Raw genomic sequence first — 24661 nt, 5'->3', positions numbered from 1 at the left:
GTTGGGGCTGGGTGCATCCTGACACGCCTTTCCTTCCGCATCTTCTCTCTAGGGCTCTTTTTCCACTTGAAAGATGAGGGGCTTGGGGCAGAAAGGAAATAATAAATAGGTCCATCACTCACACCAGCTTTGGTGTGTTTTACAACGGGAAGGAACTTGGTCATTGCTGAGCGAGCGTCTACACTGGGCTCGGGAATTTGGGGCTGAACCACACATGGTCTTTCGGCTCTGAAGCTCTGGCTCTGGGATGGGTGGACTCACATCTCCAGTGACCTTGGGCAAATCTCTGCTCTGAAGCCTCCAGCGTTCACTGGGCCTCACGGGGAACAGCTCCCATGGGTGCCACTGTGAAGGGCAGAGCCAGCTGCTGCAGCGCCCAGCCCCCCCACCATGGTCCCCTCAGCAGTGAGCAGCTGTTGCCTAGCAACAGGGGGTGGGGGACCAAATCTTGGGATCCAGGCGAGCCTCCTGCCCATGTCCCACATCTCAGATGTGGGCTGTGGAGACACCACGCCAGCCTTGGAGCTGGGGTACGATGCCAGGTAATCGAGGGGTTCAAGTCCAGGCCCACGTGAGCTTCTCTGTGCGCTGTGTGGCAGTGAGTTGCCACGATTGGCTCCGTCATCGGGAAGGTTATGAAGATGATCAGGGTGGAGCTGCCTTGGGGGCCTCAGACCTGGAGTCCCCTCCTCCTCTGAGAGCTCATCTCGAAATGCAGAGAATGCTCCAGAGGTCCACCCTGTACCCCAGATGTGAAGCCTGGGACCCAGCCAGTCTCCAAAACAACCTACGAAAGGTACTGAGCACCCACTGTGTGCTTGGCCTGGGCTAACGAAGCACTTGGTGATGCGTTAGCTCTTTAAATCCTGATTGCAATTTCTGGAAGGCAGGAACTGAGCACCAGAGAGGTTAGGTGTCTTGTCCAGGGTCACACCGCCAGGATTTGGACTCCAGATCTTGCGCTCTTGACTCTGAAACTTACAGTTTCTCCCCTGGGTCCCTCCTTTGCTTCTTCCACCAGCACGTGGCCTGCTCCTGGCCCCCAGAATGCTCTGCTCTGCTCCAAGACATCAGGGAAGGGCTTCTGTGAGCTTGAGTTCGCCTCTTGTCCTTCCTCAGTGTGGTGGCATTACAGCCCCATCCCCAAACAGGGATCTTGGGGGCTTTGGCTAGCAGCAGGGTTTAAGTCCCCTATGCCCAGGGGCGTGTTAACCCACAGGGTCATTTTTTCAGGCCATTTGCAGGAATATCCTGGCAGGTCCTGATGCCTGCAGCCCCCCCCGCCCCCGGGTCTGGCAAATATATGGGAGAGAGAGAGATGGTAACAGAGAGGGGAGGTGGTCAGACCAGGAGCGGAGTATGAAGATGGCAAGAGGAACAGGAGCCGAGGAGGGAGAGAGAGGGGAGAGGAGGCTTGTGGAGGGGAGGGATTGGAGAGGATCTGAAACACTGCGGAGGAAAAGAGGGCAGGAGCAGAGGAGGGAGTCGGGGAAGGGTGTGGGGTGCTGGGGAGGGGTGGGGAGAGGGGCTCAGAGCAGCAGAGAAGGGAGGAGACAGCGGATCTGCACACTCTTCAGAAACCTCCAGATCTGCAAAACCCTGCCAAGCAGGAGGTGGAGGGGGCAGGTGATTGTTCCACATCCCAGCTCTGTTAGGGACCCCAGGGGCCAAGCGGAAAATCAAGTGAGGATTCTAGTCTCTGAGCCAAAGCGCAGCAGGCTGACAGGGCTTGGCTGAGGTTGCCTCAGATTCTGGGGACCAAGGTCTGGTCTCCACCGCATGCACACTTGCCACAGCCCTGGACGGCAGGCTCACTTGTCCCAGAGAAGCCCAGGCTGTCCTAGGTAGGGAGAAGGATCCAGAGCTTGGATTGAAAGCAGATACTCCCTCCATAAGCTCCTTCTAGACAGATTTGCAGAATCTTGCCTTCTTTGCACCAGGAGCTTATTATCCCCAGACCAGTCCAATCCTTTTCAGGGTAGTTGCTAGAAGGGAGTTTTGTGGACTGTCCAATGAATGGGTAAGAGGCAAATAGAAGAGGGGAGAGAAAAGGAACATCAATGCAAAGGCCCTGGGGTAGACAGATGCAGAATGGGTTGAGATCTAAAAATCTTGAGAAGACTAGATGTCTCCTGGCTGCAAAAGGGGAGTTAGGGGTGGACAGTGAGGCTGGAGAAGAGGGCAGGGGCCAGTTCTCACGGAGTCTTGTAGATCACAGTGCAGGGTTCAATCATCTTTATCCTTGGAGCAATGGGGAGCCACTGATGGTTTAAGCTGGCAGGGCAGGACGGAGGGCTGGTGTTCCATATTTTGAATTTTAAGTAGACACATCTATATGCTGTGTAGAAAACAGACCACAGATGGCCTTGGTCTGGGTGTGGGATAATGGGGGCTTGGGCTATAGGGTGGGTAGCACTGTGGGGTGTGAAGAGACCATTTGAGAATAGGTCTTGCCTATGGCTGCAGCTGTCGGGGAGGGCGTCTGGGGCAGGATTGATTGATGCTTAAGATGACCAATCAGAGGAAGGCAGCTTTCCCCAAAGAGAACCAACCCCTAACCTTCCAATACCCATTATCACCTGGACAGTGTCTTAAAATGTAGATTTGTGGGCTTGTCCAAGACCTCCTGATTCCAGATCTCTAGGGATGGAGTCCAGAATATGCATTTAATAAAATACACTTCCAGGTTACTCCAAGAATCAACCCCCCCACCCCCAGAGACCATAACCTAGAATTTGGGGGCACCCTCAAATCAGCTCCACTAGCTGCAGGTAGGTCCTCACCTGCAAAACGGGCCCAAAATAGATGTCTCAAAACACTATGGCGGGGTTTGCATGTGATCATATGCCCAAGGTCAATGTCACATGCTGCTTAAGGGAAGGTCTGCTTATTAAAGCTCCATCCATCCCTACCAAGGGCGAGGCCCGAGGAAGGTATCTGCGTGCGTGTCTCTATGTGGGTGCTTAGGTGTGCCCATGGGAGTGCATGATGGGGGCGTTTGGAAGAATCATTTCAATGACCCAGCGCAGGGTCCCTAAGCCCACCATGAAAGCCACCCTTTCCAAGATGATCTTTTGTCCCTCATTTTTGGTATTCACAAGAGAGGTTTGGGAGAAGGGAGAGGGGTTCCCCAAGCCCGACGTGGTGGTGGAGGCAGAATGAGGACCCCATCGCGGTGTGAGGCACCCCAGGCCTGGATGGTGGCCCCCCGGGGTGGGGGAGGGAGCGCAGGAGCATGCGCTCCCCCGGGAGCCTGGGGAGGGGGCGGGGTGGTGCGCTCGCCACCTAATCAAAGCGCAATCAGCGCTAATCAGCGTGTTCTTGAAATAGACCCAACTGGATGGGGAAGCGAGCCGCAGCCCGGGTTTGTATAGCAGCAATCAGGGGGAGGCAATTTTAGATCTGCGGGAACAACAGCTCTTTGTCCGCTCGCCTGGGGACTCTGCCGAGCTCTGCGGAGCGCACTGCGGCTTGGAGATCAAAACACCCCATCCCTGGGGCCTGCAGCTGCCCTGGCTGGGAAGGGGGGCACTGGAGCAATGCATCCAGCTGCCTCTGGGGTGAGATCCAAACTAGCACCTTGGCTGAGCACCTACTATGTGTTGAGCGCACAGTCAGCTGCTTTTTCTTTTATTATTAATATATATATTTTTTTGAGTGAGAGGTGGATTCTATTTTGCAGGGGAGGGGATGAAGGTTCAGAGAGGTTAGGGGTCTACCCAAGTCACTGGACAGGTCCTAAGAGACGCAGTTCTGGGCTAACGTAAGCCAACGATCTAATGTAACTCCCAGGTCTTGCAAAAGATCTAGAAATGATGGGTACTGATTTGCAGATGAGGCAAAGTGAGGCTCAGGAAAGTGAAGGGACTTATTCAAGGTCACCCAGATGGTAGTAGTGGTACAGCTGGGACTTATATCCACGTCTTTGAGATGTCAAAGATCATTTTTCCCCCCTAGAATTGAACCCAGGGGTGCTTAAGCACTGAGCCACATCCCCAGCCCCCTTTTAAATATTTTATTTAGAGACAGGGTCTTGTTGAGTTGCTTAGAGTCTTGCTAATTTGCTGAGGCTGGCTGTGAACTCATGATCCTCCTGCCTCAGCCTCCCTAGCCGCTGGGATTACAGGCATGCACCACCACATCCAAAGCTGACATTTGATGTCACTAAGTTCTGAGCTTCTTTGACGGCTCACACCTTGCCATGGCCCCCAGAAAGCCTCCCTTACCCACTTGGAGCTCTTTGGCCATGGGCCTGCTGATCGTGGAGCTGGCCCTGGGGGCTGGGCAGGTGGGGGAGTGGACAGTGGGGCTTTGGTGACCTAGAATCAGTCAGGCTTCTGTTGCAACTGACACCCTGATTCCCAGCCCCCATTTCTACTGGGTGGGAACTCTCAGGCACCCTGGTGGCTGGTGGGAGTGTGGCAGGGTGTGCTCTGGCTAGGTCCACCCTGCTGGGCATCACCAGGTGTCCAGTGCCTGGTTGTAGGTGCTGAGGGAGGATGCACAGGAAGAGGGGGCAGGACAGGCAGGTGAGGAGGGGGCTGTGGTTGTGGTCCAGATGGTGGATGGCCCAGCACAGTGGCTGGGGATGGAGGGAAGAGAGTGGGTGGGTCTCCCCATCATCCTTGACTCCTCTCTGCACCCCACTTCCAATCCACCAGGAAATCCAATCTATCTACCTTCAAAATATCCAGAACCAGGACACAATTCCCCTCTGTCTCCCTGGCCCTGACTCCATTATCTCTCTCCTGGATTACAACAACCGACTCACCCAAGCCCCCCATGGCAGCTGGAGGGGTCTTACTGAAACAGAAATCAGACTGTGTCCGTCTTCTGCTGAAAACTCACCTGTGGTTCCTGGTGTTCTCTATACACATCTACACCAGCCCCTGAGGCTTTTTCTGACCTGCCCATCATCTCTTTCTTCTCTCCCCTGGCTGGCTTGACTTCTACTGCCCTGGCCTCCAAAATGCCCTGTGGACACTGCCGAGAGACTTCAGCCCCAGGGCCTTTGCATATGCTGCTTCTGAAGCCTGGACCGCCCTTTCCCATGAGCCACGAGCTCCCTTTCTTTCCAACTTCCCCACCCATACTCCCTGGCTTTCCCCTCTGCCTCTTCCCCACTTTATTTTCATCTCCTCTTTATTTACCATCTTCTGCTACATTGTGTATGTCTACCTTCTTAGATGTTCATTATTTTGTCTCCACTGACTAGAATGCAGGCTCCATGAGGGCAGGTGGGCGCATCACTAATATGTGGTCGTATGGCGGTGGTATTTATTGACAGGGGGAGTGACAGACCAGCTGGGGGTGGAGGTGGAGGAGATGAATTCCGCTGGGAAAATGGGGTTTGAGATGCCCAAAGGAACATTCAAGAGGAAATATATCCAGAAGGCAGTGAGAGGTGCAAGCACGTGCCTCAGTTTCCTTATCTGTCCATTGGGCTGCCAATCCCAGCTCCCTCCATGGGTGTCTGCAGGGAGAACTAGCCCCATGCACAAATGAGACAGAATCAGGACCTCGCATAGCATCAGCTGTTGGCAAATGATACACTGCTCTCCGTCTCCAGCAGCTGTGGCAGATCAAAAGCTACAAGCCCAGGAAATGCCTGTGGATGTCATGAAGAGTTACGTGGCCCAGAGGAGGGGTGCTGCTTCATGTGCTGTCCAGGGGAGGCCAGAGCCCAGGACTGGAGGAGAGTCTACAAGGCTCTGCTCTTGTCCACGCCTGCTCACCACTTTCTTTAACCCTAAGAGAATCATTTTTCCTTCCCCTCAGAGTCTTCACTTGGGACCAACCTCTCGGTGGCCGAGAGAGAGGATTTTTAAAACCAGCTTCATTGATTTTTTTTTTTTGAAGGTAAAATCAATATTCTTCATTTAAAAAATAATTAGTAAAAGCCAAGTGCAGTGGTGCACGCCTGTCATCCCAGTGGCTCAGGAGGCTGAGGGAGGAGGATCACAGGTTGGAGGCCAGCCTCAGCAATTTAGTGAGGACTGAGGAACTTAATGAGATCTCATTCTTCCTATGGGTCAGACACTTGGGTGCATACTGTCATCTCATTTAATCCAGAGGGACTGTGTTAGGGTTTAGATGTGAGGTGTCCCCCAAAAGCTCATGGGTGAGAATGCAGGAAAGTTCAGAGGTGAAATGATTGGGTTTTGAGAGCCTTAACCTAATCAGTGCATTAATCCAGAGATTAACTGGGTGGTAACCTTAGGCAGGTAGGGTGTGGCTGGAGGAGGTAGGTCACTGGGGACATGTCTTTGGGGCTCATATTTTGTCACTGGTGAACACACCTCTCTGATTCCCGAGTACCATGTCCTGAGCTGCCTTCCTTAGCTGCACCCTTCTGCTATGATATTCTGCCTGACCTAGAGCGCCCCCCCCCCAATGGAATCAATTGATCAATTGTCTATGAACTGAGACCTCTGAAACCCTGAGCCCCCAAATATATTTTTCCTCCTCCAAAATTGTTCTTATCAGGTCTTTTGGTCATCACTGCGTACAAGCTGACCAAAACAGGCTGATTCTGTCCATTTGTATAGATGAGGAAACTGAAACCAGAGAGGGAAAGTCATTGGCCCAAGGTCAGCCAGCCAGGAGGTGGAGTTCAGAACTGAACCCAGGTGTGTCTGGCTGTTGGGGTACGGGCGGGGCTTTGTGAGAATGATTTACACCCTTTTGTCAAAGGCAGCCTTCTGTCCCTCACTGGGGCACCCAGGTGGGGATCTCTGGACCCTTGGTCTCTTGGGAGGGTCCCCGTTTCCATTTGGACCTCACCAGTCTGGGTTTAGCAATTGCGCCACCTGGTGGCCAGCCTTCTGCCACCTGTCTGTCTGTGCCCAGGACTCTGGGTGGGAAGGCAAAGGATAAGGAGAGGCTCTGGGCTGACCATTCCCTGCCATAGCCGCTGGGGCCAAGCCTGGTATGAAAGAAAAGAAAAAAAAAATAAAGGAAAAAACTGAAGGGCTCTGGGTTGAATTGCCTGGCTTCAAAGAGCTCCTCTCCCTCCTGTCTCTCCGAGTTGTTTTATGCATCTTTAAAATGGGAAAAAACAAAACACAGTTATGGTTGTTTTGAGGCTTATGGGAAATGCCTGGCTTTGTCCCAGGTAAATCATCCTTTAATTGATCAATAATTGATTCTTCTTTCATGCTACAGTTTTCTGTCCCCTCTCTCTACCCTCTAATGGGGGGGGCGGGGAGGGGGGGAGAGAGAGAGAGAGAGAGAGGACTGTAATGACTTTCAATAGTGACTAAGTACCCTGAAGGCCCCCCCACAGCTCCAGTGATTCTCCCTTTCTTTCAACAGCCCCTTACAACTCCTGTCCCTCAGCCCTCATAACTCTCAAACACCTGTCTCCCTCACTGATGGCTCCATGATTCTACTGGCTTCCCAGGACCTTGTGACATCTTTCAGGTCTCCAGGGGCTCTGGTGGTACCTTCTGTCCTCAGTGCCTCTCGCTGGTCTCATATATCCCCTTGTCCCTCTCAGCAAGTCCCAGTGGACTTCTATCATTTCTGAGAAATCATGGAGGCTTCAAGAGGTACCCTGTGGGACCAAAGGATTTTGAAGCTGCTAAAGACCCTCGGGGCTTCTTGCAAGGTCTTCCCCACCTTCTGTAGCTTTTCCATGGCCTTGATGATCCATCCCTGGTGATAGTTGGGGTGGCACTCAGAGGCTCCCAAAAGTGGTGTGTGACGGTTGTTCCACGCCAACTTGACTGGGCTAAGGGATGCCCAGATAGCTAGTAAAACATTGCCTCTGGGTGTGTCTGCAAGGGTGATTCTTGGAGCGATGCTCATTTGCATCTTTGAACCAAGTAAAAAAAAGATGGCCCTTGCCAATGTGGGTGGCAGAAAACATCTGGCCTGTGGAAGGCCCAGGTAGAAGAGAAAGGTGGAGAATGGGTGAACTTGTTCTCTCTGCTTGAGCTGAAACATCCATCTCCTGCCCTCAGTCAGCAGAACTTGTTATGGTTTAGATATGAGGTATAAATTAATTTCTCATGTTACCAATTCTGTAGACTCAAGGTCTACCAATCAAGGTTTCCTGGAAAGGAGACAGACCCCACATTTCTGTGATTCAACCTCTTCTTGTCTTGCTGCCCATACATGTGTGTCTCAGACACAGGGAGGGAAGGTGGCAGGGAACAGATGATTGTACCAATCCCTGTAGCTCTGAGAAATTACAAGGTCCTCAGGGACCCTCTGTGTATGTCATCAGTGGGATGCTTTCTCTGTGAGCGGGTATCACCACCTCAGAGACAGCGAGAGACCACGACAGGTTCAAGTAAACACTGAGATCAGGACTGGGATAGCCATGAGCAGACACTGTGAGATGAGCTGATTGTACTGTGGACTGGCAGGACAAGATGTGCTCTGTGGTCTTGAGCGGACGTTTAGAAATGTCAGATAGAAATCTAGAGATTTTCGTCTAAGTTCTTAGCAATATTACAAACACTGTTGGAGCTTGGGAACTGTTCCTTCAGGACATAGCCAGTGTGGATACAGAGCTTTACCAGCCACCTGCAAGCTTGAGTGGGCAAATGGAGGAAAACCTGCGGCTACCAAGTGGCCAGACTGTGCCCCATCAACAGTGAACGCAAAGAAATGGCAGCTCCAGTTGTTTCCAATCGGCAATGCTGACCATAAACTCCAAACATGGAACCAGGATGGTTTGGCAGGCACATCATGGGAGTAAAACAACGATCCCTCAACAACAACAACAACAAGAAAAACTCAAAGAATATCACCCTGCCGGGAACAAGAATGTGGTAGTTCACTTCTTTAATTTTTAAAAATGAGTAAGCAGTCTTGTGCCCTTTGGATCCCCAGTAAAAACGTTCATTATGCAAAACAGTACAACCTTTTACATTTTTTTTTAATAATACTGTAAATATCTCAGAAAGGATGTATTGTTTCTAATGAATATCAAAAATGTCATCACAATGATGCGTTTCCCCCCACCCCCACGCTGCCCGCCCCACCCCCCTAAAGTTACCCAAACACACTAGTAGGAAATTACAAAAAAAAAAAAAAAAAAAAAAAAGAAAAAAAAAAAAGAAATAAAATCTCCCTCCCACACCCACGGCCTCCCTCCACCCTGCCCCGATGAGTAGTGTTAAGCGTCAAGTGTTAAGTGCCAGATGTACCCCGTGTGTGTGTGTCCGTCAAGACGAGACCTCAGAGATCTATGGGTCCGTCCGTGAGGGAGTTGGTGGTGGAGGACACAGTAGCAGCATTGGCAAGCCCCCTCCCTGACTGCCGGGAGGATAGCAGCCGAGGACCAACACACGCAGGCCATCTTCCCGGGTCCATTGGGCCAGACAGCTCAGGGTGACACTGGCCTTCCCATGAGGAGGACACTGGACTTTCCACCCATGAATGGGCAGGCCTGAGCTGTGTGCCCAAGAGGGGGGCTCCAGAACAAGGTGCTCCAACCTGCCCAGAGTGGGAGCTGGGCGTCCCTCGGAGCAAATTTCCAGTTTTAGATGGGGGCTGGTCGGAGCAGAGAACCTGGCAGTTTGGAAACTTTGGGGGTGAATCCAACACATGGGTGCCCTGTAGGAAAATGCAGCCTTAGTTTGGAAAGGAAAAAAGAATTCACCTTCCTGACCTCCAGCAGCCGAGGAACAGGGAAGGGGGTTACCAGCCAGGGAGGCCAGGAGCCGGGCTGGGAGGGTGCAGTACCAGCCTCCCCTGAAGACCCCAGGTTCACACAGAGCAAGAGCCAGGAGGAATGGCCGGTTCTCCTCTTTAGCAGGGGACGAAGACAGAGGGCAGATGGGATGGCCCCCGAATAAAGATCCTCCAGCACAGTCAAGAGGGTGAGCATAGGGGGCAGCAAGAGGGAGAAGAAGTGGCCCTGGGCACACGGAGGGGCTCAGATTGAAACCTGGCTCCCGGGGCCTCACTGGGAGGCTGCAGATCTTGGCTGGGGAAGCTGCAAGGAGAAAAAAATGCTGCCTCCTGACTCCAGAGACCAGCCCCCATGGCCGCTCCAGACAGCCCTGCTTGGGATGGAGGGACAGAACTCAGGGAGACAGCAGAGAGCCTGGAGACAGGGAGGCCCAGATGGGAGGAAGCCCCGCCCGTCTCTAGGAACAGGGATGAGAGCAAACGGAGTTTGGGGGAAAATACACATCGCCACCACATTGTCCCATGATACATCCGATTGTAAAGAAGCAGGTGGGAATGGGGGTCCGGCGGGGAGGGCAGAGGTGGCCCGCGGGTCTTCAGGAGAAGCTGATATCAATGGCAGCTCTGCAAGGCAGTGAGGCAAAGAGGTCACCCGCTCTAGCTCCTCCCCCAGCTGGGGAGATGGGAACACTGAAGCCCAGCGGAGGGAAGGTAGTAGTGCCCAAGAGATCAGGGCAGAGATGGGGTTGGGGGGGGGGTCCTACAAATCAGGAGTCCTTCTCTGCCACATGACCCTGAGTCTGCAGACCCCATGTCCATGGCCAAGGGAAGGCTCAGAGTAAAACACTCCCTGGGGGCACGGAGGAGGGGCGGCTGCCCACGGTCAGGGACAAGCGCAGATGTGGACTGGTGGGTTCCAAGGCCAACAGAGGAGGCCAGGCCTCACTCCCCATCCCACCTGCCCCCAGGCCCAAGGATAAAAGTTTTACAATAGGATACATTAATCCCTAGAAAACACGAATTAAAACCACCCGAGGGCAAGAAGGGTGTGCTAGTCACTGTACAGTATTATCTTGTGGTGGATACTTCTAGGGTCACTGGGAGAGGGCGAGGGGGGGGGCTCTGGCTTTAAACCAGAGGGTACGGTGGCCGGCTGGAAATTAACTTGTTAATACATCCTGTGCAAAACGAGCAAGCCCCTAGCATTAGGAGAAGTATGTGTTTCAGGTATTTTTTTTTTTTTTTTTAAACACACGGGAGGGAAGAAAGAGAAGAGAAAGCCTTGAGGTGGCGGGAGGTGGCTCAGAAGTGCGTCTCCTTTTCTGTGATGGCGGCGATGGTGCCGTCACCCTTGAGCTTGGCGTCACAGTCATTAACCAGCACCGTCCGTGGGCCTGCCCCAAGCTTGCCCCGCATTTTCAGATCGGCGCTGGGGACTGTCAACTTCCGGAGTTTCTAGGTGATTGGAGAGGAGAAGAGTCTGAGAGGGGCTGCGGTGGGGGGGGTCTGGGCTTCAGCCTCTGCCATACTCATCTGATCTGAATGGTGTGTTGGCTCCTGTGGGTCTTCCCTACCCCTGGCCTTAGGTAAGGAGCAACATTGGCATGTGCAGAAGACCGGGACCCACGGGAGGGGACCTGGGAGCTGCGGTTTGAATCGCCGCGCAGCCACTGCACTTGACCTCTGTGATCTACCTTTTCCTCCTCTGTGAAACGGGTTAACAGTTCCTTCCTGGAAGGGCTGTTGAGACAAGGACTCCCAGACGGAGGGGCACCTGTCCCACAAAAGGGATGTCCTCACCCTGCCAGCACACAGGGCAATGCCCGGGTGTGTCATGTGCTCCTGGGGCCTTGCTCACATGCAGATCACTAATCTTGATCAGGAATGCCAATGCTCACGGCCCTGCCGGCTGGACACAGTGGGACGGCTGTCATCCCCTACCTCTTGCCTCTCAGAATGGGACCCCACATCAACTTCATCAGGACTTCCCAGGTTCCCCGAGGAAAAGACACGAGGCCAGGATTTGGGAGGCCCTTTCCAATCAGAAACGCTTTCCTGAGTGGGGGAGGGGGGCTGCAAAGAATTGAGGAGGTAACTCCTTCGAGGTCTTCTCTTTCAGACCTTGCCAGGCCTGAGAAACTAAACCTACAGTGTCCGCATAGGAGCGTCAGGCTGATGCACTGGGGCTGATTGATAGGTGCCTCCTGTGTGTCAGGCACCGTGTCAGGCTCTTGACCTAGATTAGGGTTTAGAGCCCAGGCTCTGACCCAGGAGCCTGGGTCTGGGTCCCAGTTCCACCGCTGCCCAAGGGCAAGAAACTTCAGCTCTCTGTGCCTCGGTTTCCTCATCTGTAAAATAAGGGCACCGGCTGTCTAGCATTGTCACGAGGCTCAGATGAGGTGACCAGCCACGGTACTGACACATTACTTCTATGAGTATATGATTTTCCTTCTGGGCAGTCCTCCAAGGCAGGTCCTGTTGTCCCCACTTTCCCTCCAGATTCTTCCTGTCTGTGGGCAGAAGTCTGTGAGGCCTGGAAGCTGGGTTTGACCGCCTTCAGAGACTTTGCTCTTTCATAAGTCACATTGTTGTCCAGGTTGGGTCAGAAGGGGTGTAAATTTAGGGAGATGGAGGAAGCTCAGGAAAGCAGCCGGTACTCTCTCTCCCTCTTTTCTAACACACAAGAGCTGAGAAAAAAAAAAATCTCTGGGGATCTAGCAGAAAGCACCGAACATTTCTGAACGTCCAGAGGTCATCTGAAAGTTCAGTCAGTGCACGGGGCGTCCAGTGGGTGAACTTTTAAAGCCACGAGGACGGCTCCCTTCTGGAAGTGTTAGGTCTCAGATCAGAATTAACCAATTGCCTTCGACCCACATTCCTTACAAGCAGTGAGGAGCCTGACTTGCTCTGGGCATGAGCAGGTTTCATAGGGACCTTCCTTCCTGGCTCGCTCTTTTTGGCTGGGTGCCCAGGGCCCTCTGTGAGCAGGTGAATTGGGTGACATTTGACTCTGAGCTGGAACTTGCTTCTGCACACACACTTCCTACCCCTGTCTCCCTCTCTCCTTGAGCTAGGAGACAAGAGTCAACTTCTGCCACCCCTGTGTGATGTGGCCATCGGGCAGAAACGGGGGCCCTGAAATGGAGCAAGGTCAGTTCAGTCAAAGAAGCTGAGGCAGCAAAGCCCAGGAACACAGACTTTAGTTCTGGCTCCATTTTTCAGAGGCTGTGTCTCTTTGGAAAGTTTCTTTCTTTTCTTTTCTTTCTTTTTTTTTTTTATGAGAGATTGAACCTAGGGACACTCAACAACTGAGCCACATCCCCAACCCTTTTTTGAATTTTACTTAGAGATAGGGTCTCACTGAGTTGCTTAGGACCTTGCTAAGTTTCTGAGGCTGGCTTTGAACTTGTGATCCTCCTGCATCAGCCTCCCGAGCTGCTGGGATGACAGGTGTGCACCCAGCAGAAAAAGTTGCTTTACTTCTTTGTGTGCTAGTTTTCTCATCTGTACAGGTGATAAGCGTCTGCATCTCACAGGATTAAATGACTTAGTATTTGTAAACTACATAGGACAGTGCGTAGCATGAAGCAAACATTGTGGTTTGCAGAAAGTGACTTCAACCCTCTGACTGGCAGATGGGGAAGGAGAGTAAAGGGAGAGCAAGTACCCAAGGATAAGACGGGCTGGTTTAAAATAAAGTCTGCTAATAGAAGACCACGTGCTGTATGGTTCCTTTTTAAGAAGTGACCAGAATAGGCAAATCCACAGATAGAGAAAGTGAATTAGTGGTTGTCTAAGGTGGGAACAGGGGTGAAGTGTGAATGATTCATAGTTTTTGATTTTGGGTGATGACTGCACTATATGAAAAGCCATTAAAATAATATTGATCTGTGTATCCGAAACGAATGAATTCTGTGATATGTACTTAAAGCTGTTTTTAAAAATTGCTCTGCTAACTTTGGGCTATGGGATCTTAGGCAGTGACTCCACTTCTCTGAGCCTCCATCTCCTTTACCTGTTAACTGCAGGGCCTTGGTTTGCTCTGAGGAGTGCAAAAGGTGCAGCGGGTAGAGAGCCCAGTAAGGGGGGTGACACAGAATAGGTGTCCCCAAATGTCAGGATGAATAGAGTGAACAGAAGACTGAGCACTAAACACTTGGCTACACCCGATCTGGGTCCTGGTCCTGTGCTTTCCCTGTGTGGACTTCCAGCATCCTCATCGGCCCTATCCGTTAGGAGCTGCTGTTATTCCACTTGACAGATGGGGAAACTGAGGCTGAGCTCACACCTGGCTCCCCCCCCCCCCGGGGACCTCACAGAGACACGCTCAACACAACTGGAATGATGAATGTCTGCCGTGGCTCCCCTGTGTGACGGGTAGGGACAGGTTCCATCAGGCCTGTGATCCAGATGAGGAAGCTAAGGCCTGGAGACGGGCCGGGCTCTGCTCCTGCTCACCAGCCCTCCCTGTGTCCCTCTCTGCCCCCGGAGCTGTCTCACCTCGGACAGCGTGCCCTCTGTCTTCCACAGCTTGATGAAGATCCAGAGCGGGATGCAGAGCATGGAGGACATGGCCATGAGCCAGCCGATGCCGTAGCCCCAGGCAGGGTAGGTGTAGACGTTGTTGTACTTCAGGGGCTTGTACTTGACCAGGAAGAAGATGAAGATGCCCTGCAGAGACACAGAGAGGTCCCCGGGGAGGGTCTTCAGCCCCGCTGACCCAAGATAGGTCTAAGTCCCCTTTGCCTATGTCCACAGTGAGTGTGGGGCACAAGGACCTGGAGACCCTCCCCACAGTCACCTTTCATCCAGGGAATGGGACCCTGGGTTCCAGACTCCCAGGTCTTAGGGAAGAGCACAAGTCCCAGTTCTCCCCACCTCTGTCACCCTCTTTGTTAATGACAAGGCAACACCTTCTCACTCACATAATCCTCCACCCCCAAGGAGCAGATTCCAGCACCTAGCTTGAGTACACTGAACCCGGAGCACTGAGAAGGAGGAGACTTGCTCTTGGTCACCTACCCTGATTGGGTGGCAGAGCTGGGTCCTGCCTTGCCATGCCCAGAGTCTGGCCCTGTGACCCCCAGCTTCCCAGGGTGTCCGGTGGCTTGGACGCTGGGGGTCATGAGCCTTCTCAGTACCAGCCTCTGCTAGGCTGAAGAGCTACCATGTGGAAGAGTGGGTGACCCAGTAGGCGGGTCACTGGAGGGGCTGCAGGTGGGGCTCTTACCGCACAGATCCCAGGGGTCACGACCTTCCAGCACCATCTGATGAGCGACAGTGGCCGGTAGCCAATCATGTCTTCAATGTTATCATAGAACCGGTTGCTTCCTGTCCAGAATAAAGCAGATAGGCAGCCAAGTACAAAAGTCAGGAGAGGTTAGGTGTCTGTTTGCTTGCTTGGGAGAAGTGCTTGCCCCAAAGGCAATACTCTGTCTGACCCTGAGACAGAGAAACTGCAGCAGGGACCTTACTGAATATTTAACACCTAGCAAAAAGTGCTAGGACTTGGATGTCCTATGTCCAAAGGCTGGGTCCCTAGGGCGGTGCTATTGGGAGCGGTGCTGGACCTGCAGGAGGTGGGGCCTATGGAAGGCCCATAGGTCACTGGGGGGTTCCCAAAGGAACTGTGGGACCCTGCCTGATCTCTCTTTCTCTGCTCTCTGGATTGAGAGGCCCTGACATGTATTCCTGACACTGTGTGGTCCTCACCAATGGGGCCACCCGATCTTGAACGTGAATCTCCTGAACCCGGGAGCCAACATGAACTTAGCTCTCACTTCACGAGGAGCCTGCCTCAGGTGCTGCGTTACAGTGGCGCCAAGGTGACTGACACAGGGGGCGTGGTCTGGAATAAGCTGTGGGCAGGAGGGACTCTGGACGGCTGATGGAGTGGGGCTCTCCGGACCTGGGCAGCCAGGTCCAGAGAACAGCAAGGAGGTTCTGGAGAAAGATTAGGAAGGTGAGCCCTCTGGAGAGGCCAAGTGTGGCGAGGGGGGCTGACCTGCGTGGGCAGAGGGCGGAAGCTGACGGACCCCGAGCAGAGGTGGCTGTTCCCAGCCACACTCTACCTGATCCTGAGCCTGGTAGCCTGCACTTGGGTTTGGTTTGGGGAACGGATGGATCAGAGGCAGGTGTCACCGAGGGCCAGGCACTGCGCAGGATATTTCACCTATCCTGTCTCCTGCTCAGAGACAGGGCCACGGCTGCTCCATTTCACAGAGGGGGAAACTGAGGCTCAGGGAAGGACTGGCCCGAGGTCACAGTGCCTGGGCCCTGAGCCCCTCCCCCTGGGCTGCAGGTATGTACAAGCAGGAAGGTCTCCCCCACCGTGGGAAGGGGCCAAGGGGCCCCAGAAGAGAAAAGGGGAAGAGGCCCACACAGACAAGGACCACCGTGGAGACCAGGGCCCGGCCAGGACCGAGTGTGCACAGGTGCCCGTCCACTCACCATACACCCAGCCGATGCAGACGCACTCGAAGATGGCCACGAAGAGAAGGCACATCCCGCTGGCCGCGTAGGAGTCAAAGAGCTGGAAGATGTACATGCCTCCCTGCAGGTGTGGGGACAGACGCCAGACAGACACGGGAAAGAGCGGGGTCAGCCAGCAGGCCTCTGGGCGGGCCCCTCTATTCTGCAGCTCTGCAGCTACCACTGGTCAGGAGTCTGCTTGTCCCTGAACACTGCACCCGGGTGTCCCCAAAGCCCAGTACTCTGGGGGTTACTGGGACTGTGGGGGGTTATCTTGCCTCAGCCCCTCCTTTGCCATCTGCCCGAGGGCCAAAAAAATGGAACGGAATATCAGAGTCAAGGTTGGAAAACCACAGCACATCTCCCTAAATGGTGCTAACAGCCTCCGGAAGAGCCTCCCTGACTCCAGCCTCACCCTCTGCAATGCTTTTGGGTACCAGCTTTCTGAGGGACCTTTCCACCAGTGTCACTCTATAGTTTAAAATCACTCCGGGGCTCTCTAAGTCAGGACTGGGACTTGTCCTCCTCCCTTCTTCAACATACTCCCTCTCGGACAGAGCAAGGGACAACTTAGTCTTTCACCTGTCAAGTTCCTTTGAAGCTCAGATCAAATCTAATCTCCTCTAAAAAACCCCTCTCAACCTCATTCTTTCTTTGGGCCTCCAAAGCATGTGTTAGAGATTCACGGTCATAAAACAAAAAGTACTTTCCCACTGGCTGCTCTGTGAGCTCTCACTCCTGCTGGCCTGGCCCCACACACCGGTCCTCCTCTTGCCTCCAGCCCTTGGACGGGGCGTGGCGCACAGTAGGTCCCTGATAAATGCACGTGGAATCATGCAGAGTGTGGGTCTGTGGGACAAGGGCTCTGGCTTGTCCTGAACTATGCCCCAGTTTCTGGCCCAGAGGGTGGCACCCAGTAGGTGCACAGTCAATCTCTGTGGGATAAAGGGGATGAATGCGCTGCCTCTGTAATATATGGCTGGCCCTCTGCACCCACAGGTTCAGCATCCCCAGATTCAACAAACCTCAGAACGAAAATAATTGGAAAAAAATTTAAAAAATATCCCTACATCTGTACTGAACATGGATAGACATTATTCCCTAGATTACAACTACTTTCCCAGTACTGACACTGTAGTAGGTGTGATACATCATCTAGAGATGATTGAAAGTCTATGGGAGGATGGGCATAGGGGAGTGGTGGGGAGCATGGCTAACCGGAGAGACATAGCCCCTTTGGCCACACAGCTCTGGGTGATGACTGTTGGGGAGGGGGTGTGTAGGTACGACGCCAGATCTATGGATTTTTTAGGAGACACCAGAAAGCCAGATATTCGAGGAAATTTGTTTTTGTCTTGTTGATGACTTCTTCATGTTTTTTTGAAATATTTTTTAGTTGTCGATGGACCTTTATTTTATTTATTATATGTGGTGCTGAGAGTTGAACCCAGTGTCTCACACATGCTAGGCAGGTGCTCTTCCGCTGAGCTACAGCTCCAGCCCGACTTCTTCATGTTTGAAAGAAATGTGTTAGGGGCGACACAAAACCACCCTCTGGGCCATATCTGATCTGCGGTCTCCTGTCTGTGACGGCTACGGTGCAGATGAGGCAGGTCTGAGGCACCCCTGAGACTTGCAGTGGGTTTGGCTTTCTCAGTCCCAACTTAAGGTCCCCTTCCTAACTGCTCTCCTTCCATGCACGTCATCTGTGAAGAACAGAACAAGGTTCCCTGTGGCTCAGGAGGCCGAGGAAGGAGGATGGTGAGCCAGCCTCAGCAACTTAGTGAGGCCCTCAGCAACTTAGGGAGATCCTGTCTCAAAATAAAACATAAAGAGGGCTGGGGATATGGCTCAGTGGGGAACCACCAAAGAGATCAAGGAAACCTTTTACGAAGCATTTGTCAAATACAGCCATGCCTCAACTGATGATTTTTTTTTTTTGAATTGTGAATGGACAGACTGCCTTTATTTTTTTCATTAATTTTTATGTGGTGCTGAGGATCGAACCCAGTGCCTCACACATGCTAGGCAAGCACTCTGCCACTGAGCTACAGCCCCAGCCCCTGATGATGTTTCTTAATGAACTGCATAAATGACAGTCTCCCAAGACTGTACTGCCTGGTGACATTGTAGTGATGCTCCATAGAACAAAGTAATTGCCTAAGGACAGGCTTCTCAGAACACATTCCTGTCATGCACAGCAGTACCCGGCTGTTCCCTTTCTTTCCTTCCTTCCTTCCTCTCTTTCTCTTTTTAAATTTATCTTTTGGTACTACGGATTGAACCCTGGGGTATGTAACCACTGAGCCTCATTCCCAGCCCTTTTCATTTTTTTTTATTTAGAGACAGGGTCTTGCTAAGTTGCTTAGGACCTTGCTAAGTTGCTGAGGCTGGCCTTGAACTTGCAATCCTCTTGCCTCAGCCTCCTGAGTTGCTGGGATGATAAGTGTGAGCCACGGTTGTGTCCTGTGTCTTAATCCACTTGTCTGACTGTCCCCATGTGCTTACAAGATAGGGACTATGGTTATCCCCAGTGATTACTGGGGGAAAACTCAGGTACAGAGAGGTGAGAATCCCTCCTGCAGCGGGCTCTCGGAGGGGCGGTCTGGCTGCAGGGCTCAGGGCCTTACCCACTCACCACACTGCCTGAGAGGAGGATAGATGGCTGGCCTGGAGCTGAGCTTTTAATGTATATAAATGAGGGAGAAGATCCGTCCAGCAATTACCACGAAGGCGGAGGCGGACACGGTCCATTTGGCAATTTAAAGAAATTCCCTGGTGCAATGGCCCGCAGATATGTCCCTGCTGAGGCCGGAGGTTGGCACGTGAAGCCAGGGCGTCTGCCCTGCAGCTGGCTAGAGCGCTGGTTTCCTGATGGTCCCTGGAGGTCCTGAGGCACCCCGTGGGCAGACCCAAGGCAGGGGAGAGGCTCTGCGAACGGGGGGCAGCTGGGGGTGGGCAGCGCTCCAAGACGGGGACACCCGTGCCAGCGCTTGCTCTTCTGGTAACCCTGTCCCTGTTGGCCTCCTCAAGGCATCGGGTTCACCCCCGCGTTTGCATGCCACAAAAGACTCTGCTCTGCGTAATTAATCGGTGCTTAATAAGGCTCTGCTCACTGCAGCGCCCGGGGTGCCCTGTGTGGGGAGAGGTGAGAGGGACCAGGAAATGCCGCGCCGCCCTGTCCCTTCACTTGCTTAGGTGCTGATTGTCAGGCTCACGAAGCTGACGATGGCGAGAAGCAGTGATAATAGAGCCTGGAATAATGCCGCTGAGCATCCTCGGCTTGGGGCCAGGCCTGAGCCGGCTCTGGGGCCACAAGGCTGGACAAGGTTCAGCTCCGGTTCTCACGGTCCCCTGGGTCTGGTCGGGGAGGTGGGTGGGGGGCGGATTAGGACACGGGATGGACCTAAGGACCTAGGGTGGGAGGGAGGCTGGTCTGAGCAGGAGCGACCTGCTGGAGGGTGGGGGCTGTGTCAGAGAAGAAGGGCAGAAGCAGTGTCCCCAGGAGGAGGTGGCCTGTGAGCTGGAGGTGGAAGACAGGAGGTTCACCAAGGAGGAGTCAACCTGCTCACAGGCTTGGCTTTCTAGTGTCACATCAGCTGCTTTGACTGATGCCGAGTTCCCTTCTTTCTTTCTTACAATACCCTTTTCTCTCGGTGATGTTCTTTTTTTTTTTAAATTAATTACCTTTGTGCATGTGGGGAGAGAGATACCGAATTGCACCCTCCTGAGGCACCTGAGAAACTGTCTGCCAGGATGGCTGCAGGAGCAGGGAGAAGCGTGGTTTCTCAAGACAGTCTTTGGGGGGCCGTGGAAAACCCTCCTTAATCGCCTGCTGGTCCCGGCCAGAGCAACACTAGGGACTATGCTGGTTTGAACGTGAGGTGTCCCCCAAAGCTCCTGTGAATGCAGGACTCTTCAGAGATCAAATGATTGGGTCACGAGAGCCATGGCCCCAGCAGTCCACCCCAGTCTGAATGGACGGACTGGGGGGTAACTGTAGGAGGTGGGTGTGGCTGGAGGAAGTGGGTCACTGGGGACGTGCCCTGGAAGGGTGCATCTGCCCCGAAGCCCCCTCTCCCCCTCTCTCTCTGCTTCCTGACCCGGCCACAAGCTGAGCTGCTCTCCTCCGCCACACCTCTCCACCCTATCGATCTGCCTCACCCAGGCCCACGGCAAAGGAGTCGGCCATCTATGGACGGAGGCCTCCTCTGAGTTGGACTTGTGGGGCACTCTGCTCACAGCAATGAAAAAGCTGGTTAAAACGGGGCCACGGACAAAACCGGAGCTGGAACACAGTGTCCCGAAGGTCCCTAATGTCACCGATGCCTATTCTCAGATGTCCCCCTAGAAAAGCCTGCTTTGAACGAGAGATCAAAGGCAACCACTTTACTCATAGCCACGACCCAGGCATCCCCACGCTCTTAAATACTGGTGAAACCCAAGGGCCCCCTTGGGCATTACCCCTCTCTGTTGGCAACAGCAGCTACCGTCAGCCAAGCACGGCTTACGCCAGACCCTGTGGCCACGACCTGACGGGAACCTGCCTTCCGTTCTCACCTCGACCCGTTGGGAAGAGGAGAAACTCGGGGGGCAGAGAAGGTACTAGACCTGCCCAGGCTCCTGCAGCCAGACAGGACCAGAGAAGGGACGTGACGTCAGACCTGCCTGCCCCAAAGCCCAGGCACTTGGCGTTGGCACGCGGCCACGTGTGCCACTCACCTCTGTTAGCATCACGAGGCCCAGAAAATAGGAGACGACCGATAGGGCCAGGATGAGCAGCTCCCGACGATAGCCCCTCCGGAAGACCTTGGGGTACATGTCCACCACGGCGGTCACCAGGCTTTCCACGCACACAAACTGGATGGGGTGGGGGGTTGAAGATGAGATGGTGTGAAACCCAAGAAAAAGGCTGTTCCTGGGGGTGCTGGCTCTGGGTGAGCGCTGCGGAGGGTTCAACCCCGGCCTCCTTTCTACGCGGCTCAGGCTTCGTTCCCACACTCACTCCCGTGATGGGGGGGCCCGGGAATCATGACGGCTACCCCAGCACTAATGGGGACCTGGCGTGTCCACTTAACACACAAGGGCAAAGTCGCTCAGAGAGGGGAGGGAACCTGCCCAGGGTCACTCAGCATGCAGAGTCTTGTCTACGTGCTGGCCCCTTTCCTGGAGTTAAATGAGTTAAATGAGACCCAGTCCCGGCCCTTGGGGCAAGGCAGGGGTCTCTCCCTCTGTCATTGTCTTGGAGGCAGGCTCTGTGATCTCCAGGGCTGTGTGAGTTCCCCAGCCTCTGGCTCTGGTGGTTGGAGGACAATACCCAGCTCCTGTGTTTCTGCCATCTCTGGGCCAAACTGTCCAGGCATTGATGGCTGAATTGAAGCATCTGAATCCCAAGTGTTGGACACAATCAGGCAGGCCAACTCCTTGCCTGGTCAATACCCAGACTCAATATCCCAACACCATACCCACCCCTGCTCCCAGGTTCTCAGAGAACTGAGAGCAGATCTCTTGCATGACCCCTTTGCTGGAGAAGAACTTAAAATTTTTTTTTTTTTTTCTGATGGGCACCATGTTGGCAGACCCCTTCCTTGGAGCAACTTCTTGGTCTTAAATCTTTTATGATTCATTTCTACCTTCTTAGGAAAGATATTTCCATCCTTATACTGCGCAGACCAAGGGAAGGAAGCACAGAGAGGTAAAGTGATTATCCAAAAGCCACTCAGCTGGTTGAGAGTCCTGGCACTGGGACTCCAATCCAGCCCTGCGCGATTCCAAAGCCCAGGCTCTGCCTCCAACAGCAAGGGCTGGCATTGCTCACCCTTTCTCCAGGGTCCCGGGAGGGAGGGGATTCAAGGAAGATGGTTTAAGCAAAGAAGAAGAGGAAGAGACACTGGAGTGTGTAGCTAAGGCGCAGACCTGGGTGTACGTCCCAGCCAGTGACCTGGCATCTCTGGGCCTTGGCTTCTTTTGTATAGTGTGGGGGCAACAAAAGGGGTCCCTGGCCCACATGGTGGTTGTGACAATGAACTGAGAACACAGCCCAGGCACACGGCAAGCACAGGCGAGGCTCCAACCCCGCCTCCTCCGCCAGGCAGCCTGTCCTGTCATGTGCCAGTGCTGATCCCTGATCCCTCAGAGGATTCTGCCCGCAACAATGAGAAGATTATCAGCCGAAGCACAGGGGCTCCTGCAGCCCGGCTTAGCAGTTTCCGAGGAGGAACGGCTCAGGGGGAGAATTGAGCTTGGCTGGGTTGACAGACGCCTACACTGACCGTGCTAAGTGACTTGTGCAGAGGCACGGTTGGGGCAGTATCTGCTGGGCCATCCTGGGCACTGTCCTGCACAGGCTTGGCTGGGCAGGAGGCTCGGGGGTGGCGGGGGGGGGCTGCACCATCTTGTTAAAACTGGGCATCTTGCCTGTATAGCCTCCCACCCAGAACAGCTCCCACATGCCAAGGGAACCAAGTGGCCACCCAGGCTGTGTTACCAGGAGGGGTGGTGGCTGGGACCAAAGGTCGCTCCTAGGAAGAGTGCCTGGCCACAGGGCGCAGTGGTGCACGCCTGTAACCCCAGTGGCTTGGGAGGCTGAGGCAGGAGGATCCCAAGTTCAAAGCCAGCCTCAGCAAAAAGCGAGGCCCTAAGCAACTCAGGGAGACCCTGTCTCTAAATAAAATACAAAATAGGGCTGAGGATGGGGCTCAGGGGTCGAGTACCTGAGTTCAATTCCTGGTCCCAATAAATAAAAATAAATAAAAAAAGAACACCCAGCCTCCCCGGCCCCCCTCCCTCTGGGCTGCTTACCTGGCTGTCCAGGCCCAGAAAGATGAGCATCATGAAGAACAGGGTGGCCCACAGCGGGGAGAGAGGCATCATGGTGACAGCCTTTGGATAGGCAATGAAGGCCAGGCCAGGACCTGGGAAGAAAGAGAGAAAGAGAGAGAGCGAGCTGCTGGTGGAGTCAGTCCCTGTGTGGTTGGTACTAGGCTGGTGCCCAATTTTCTTTCTTTCTTTTTTTTTTTTTCTGGTATCAGGGTTTGAATTCTGGGACACTCAACCACTGCACCACATCCCCAGCCCTTTTTAATATTTTATTTAGAGACAGCATCTTGCTGAGTTGCTTAGGGCTTTGCTAAGTTGCTGAGGCTGGCCTCGAACTTGTGATCCTCCTGCTTCAGCCTCCCAAGCTGCTGGAACTATAGGCGTGGGCCACCATGCCTGCCCTCCCTTTTTTTCTTGATTTAATGGTGACTTGTCTATTCTTTTTTTTAAACCAGGATTTTAAATTCTTTTCCTGTTTCACTAATTTCTGCTTTTCTTTTGACTATTTGCTTCCTTACGCATTTTTGTGGTTCACTTTGCTCGTTTGTTTTTGTGTTGTTTTGAGTGGGGAAGTCAGTTTATTTTCATTCTTTCATCTCTAATGATAAATGTGCTTAGTATGGTGTGCTTTCTCTGTTTCTATGAAGTCTCCTTGCACCTCCCGCAGGTTCTGCCTTGTGCTGCGCTGTGTTATTTGGTGCATATATTACATTGTGTGTTGTAAACTGGAACAAAAAAGTGTTCTTCTTGGTAGTGCTTAACACCCTTGGGCGTGGATCCTACTGTGACCTGAGCTTTGCTCCGGCTGTCCAGCCCTTTATGTTCAGTCTTTGTGAACCAGCTTTGCTTGAGGTGTGACTCTCCTGTGCAGGACAGACTTGGATCTAGGTTTGTGAGTCAAGTCAAAGGTCTTTTCCTTTTAATAGGTAAGTCAAGCCTACTCACGTTTATTGATATGATTGATTCGTTTGACCTTAACTGCCCCTTGAGTAATTTTTCTTATTACATTTTTTTTTTTAGTATTTGTTACATTTTTCAATGACTTAAGTGTTGTTTCCATCTATATATTTTTTATTGCATTCGGGAAGGTTGTGTTCCAGTGGTTATTTTTATAAATGCTGTTAAGCCCTTGTTTTCTTATTTAAACCTTTATTACTCCGCTTTCTCAGGTTTCTCCCTTCCATATTCTTTAACAGAGCTATTGTCTATAAAACAGAGGTTTTTTTTTTTTTTTCAATTTATTTTTCTTTTTCTCCTTTTTCCTTCCATGTGTTATTTGGATAATTTCTACTTTATGACAGATAATATCCAGCATTTCTACATTAGTCTCCTCTCTCTTCTCTGCATTGCTTTTCGTGTTAGACACACACACACACACACACACACACGTGTTATTTAATTTCTTATTATTATTTATTGGTGCTGAGGATGAAAGCCTGGGCCTTGTGCACACGAAGCACACACTGTATCACCATGCTACATCCCCAGCAACAATTAAGCACCATTTAAAAAAAATATTTATTATGTATCTTTTAGTTTTAGGTGGATACATTAGTTTGTTTTTATGTGGTGCCGAGGATCGAACCCAGTGCCTCATGCATGCTAGGCGAGCACTCTACCACTGAGCCATCACCCCAGCCCCAATTAAGCACCATTAAGCCCTCACTGTGCATCTTTTTGTTGGACATTTTCCTGGTCACTATGAGGTTGGCTCGAAGTCACCCCT

The 24661-nt window shown here is 52.7% G+C and overlaps 1 protein-coding gene across 1 annotated transcript in view; it reads right to left on the bottom strand.

The window, feature by feature from the left end:
- Positions 1-9090: 9090 nt before the first annotated feature.
- The window catches only part of Slc6a11 (solute carrier family 6 member 11), a 128457-nt gene continuing 112886 nt past the window's right edge, over positions 9091-24661 (bottom strand). The window contains exons 9-14 of the mRNA XM_026383034.2: positions 22918-23030; positions 20839-20976; positions 16096-16198; positions 14876-14976; positions 14146-14316; positions 9091-11100 (exon numbers count right to left, since the gene is read on the bottom strand). Coding sequence (XP_026238819.2) covers positions 10948-11100; positions 14146-14316; positions 14876-14976; positions 16096-16198; positions 20839-20976; positions 22918-23030 — 779 coding nt within the window. The 3' untranslated portion in view covers positions 9091-10947. The remainder of the gene's footprint in view (positions 11101-14145; positions 14317-14875; positions 14977-16095; positions 16199-20838; positions 20977-22917; positions 23031-24661) is intronic.

The sequence above is a fragment of the Urocitellus parryii genome, chromosome 16 (genome assembly GCF_045843805.1).
Source record: "Urocitellus parryii isolate mUroPar1 chromosome 16, mUroPar1.hap1, whole genome shotgun sequence".
Lineage (NCBI taxonomy): Eukaryota > Metazoa > Chordata > Mammalia > Rodentia > Sciuridae > Urocitellus > Urocitellus parryii.
Note: the sequence above shows the minus strand (reverse complement) of the source record. Positions and strands in the feature narration are given on the sequence as shown.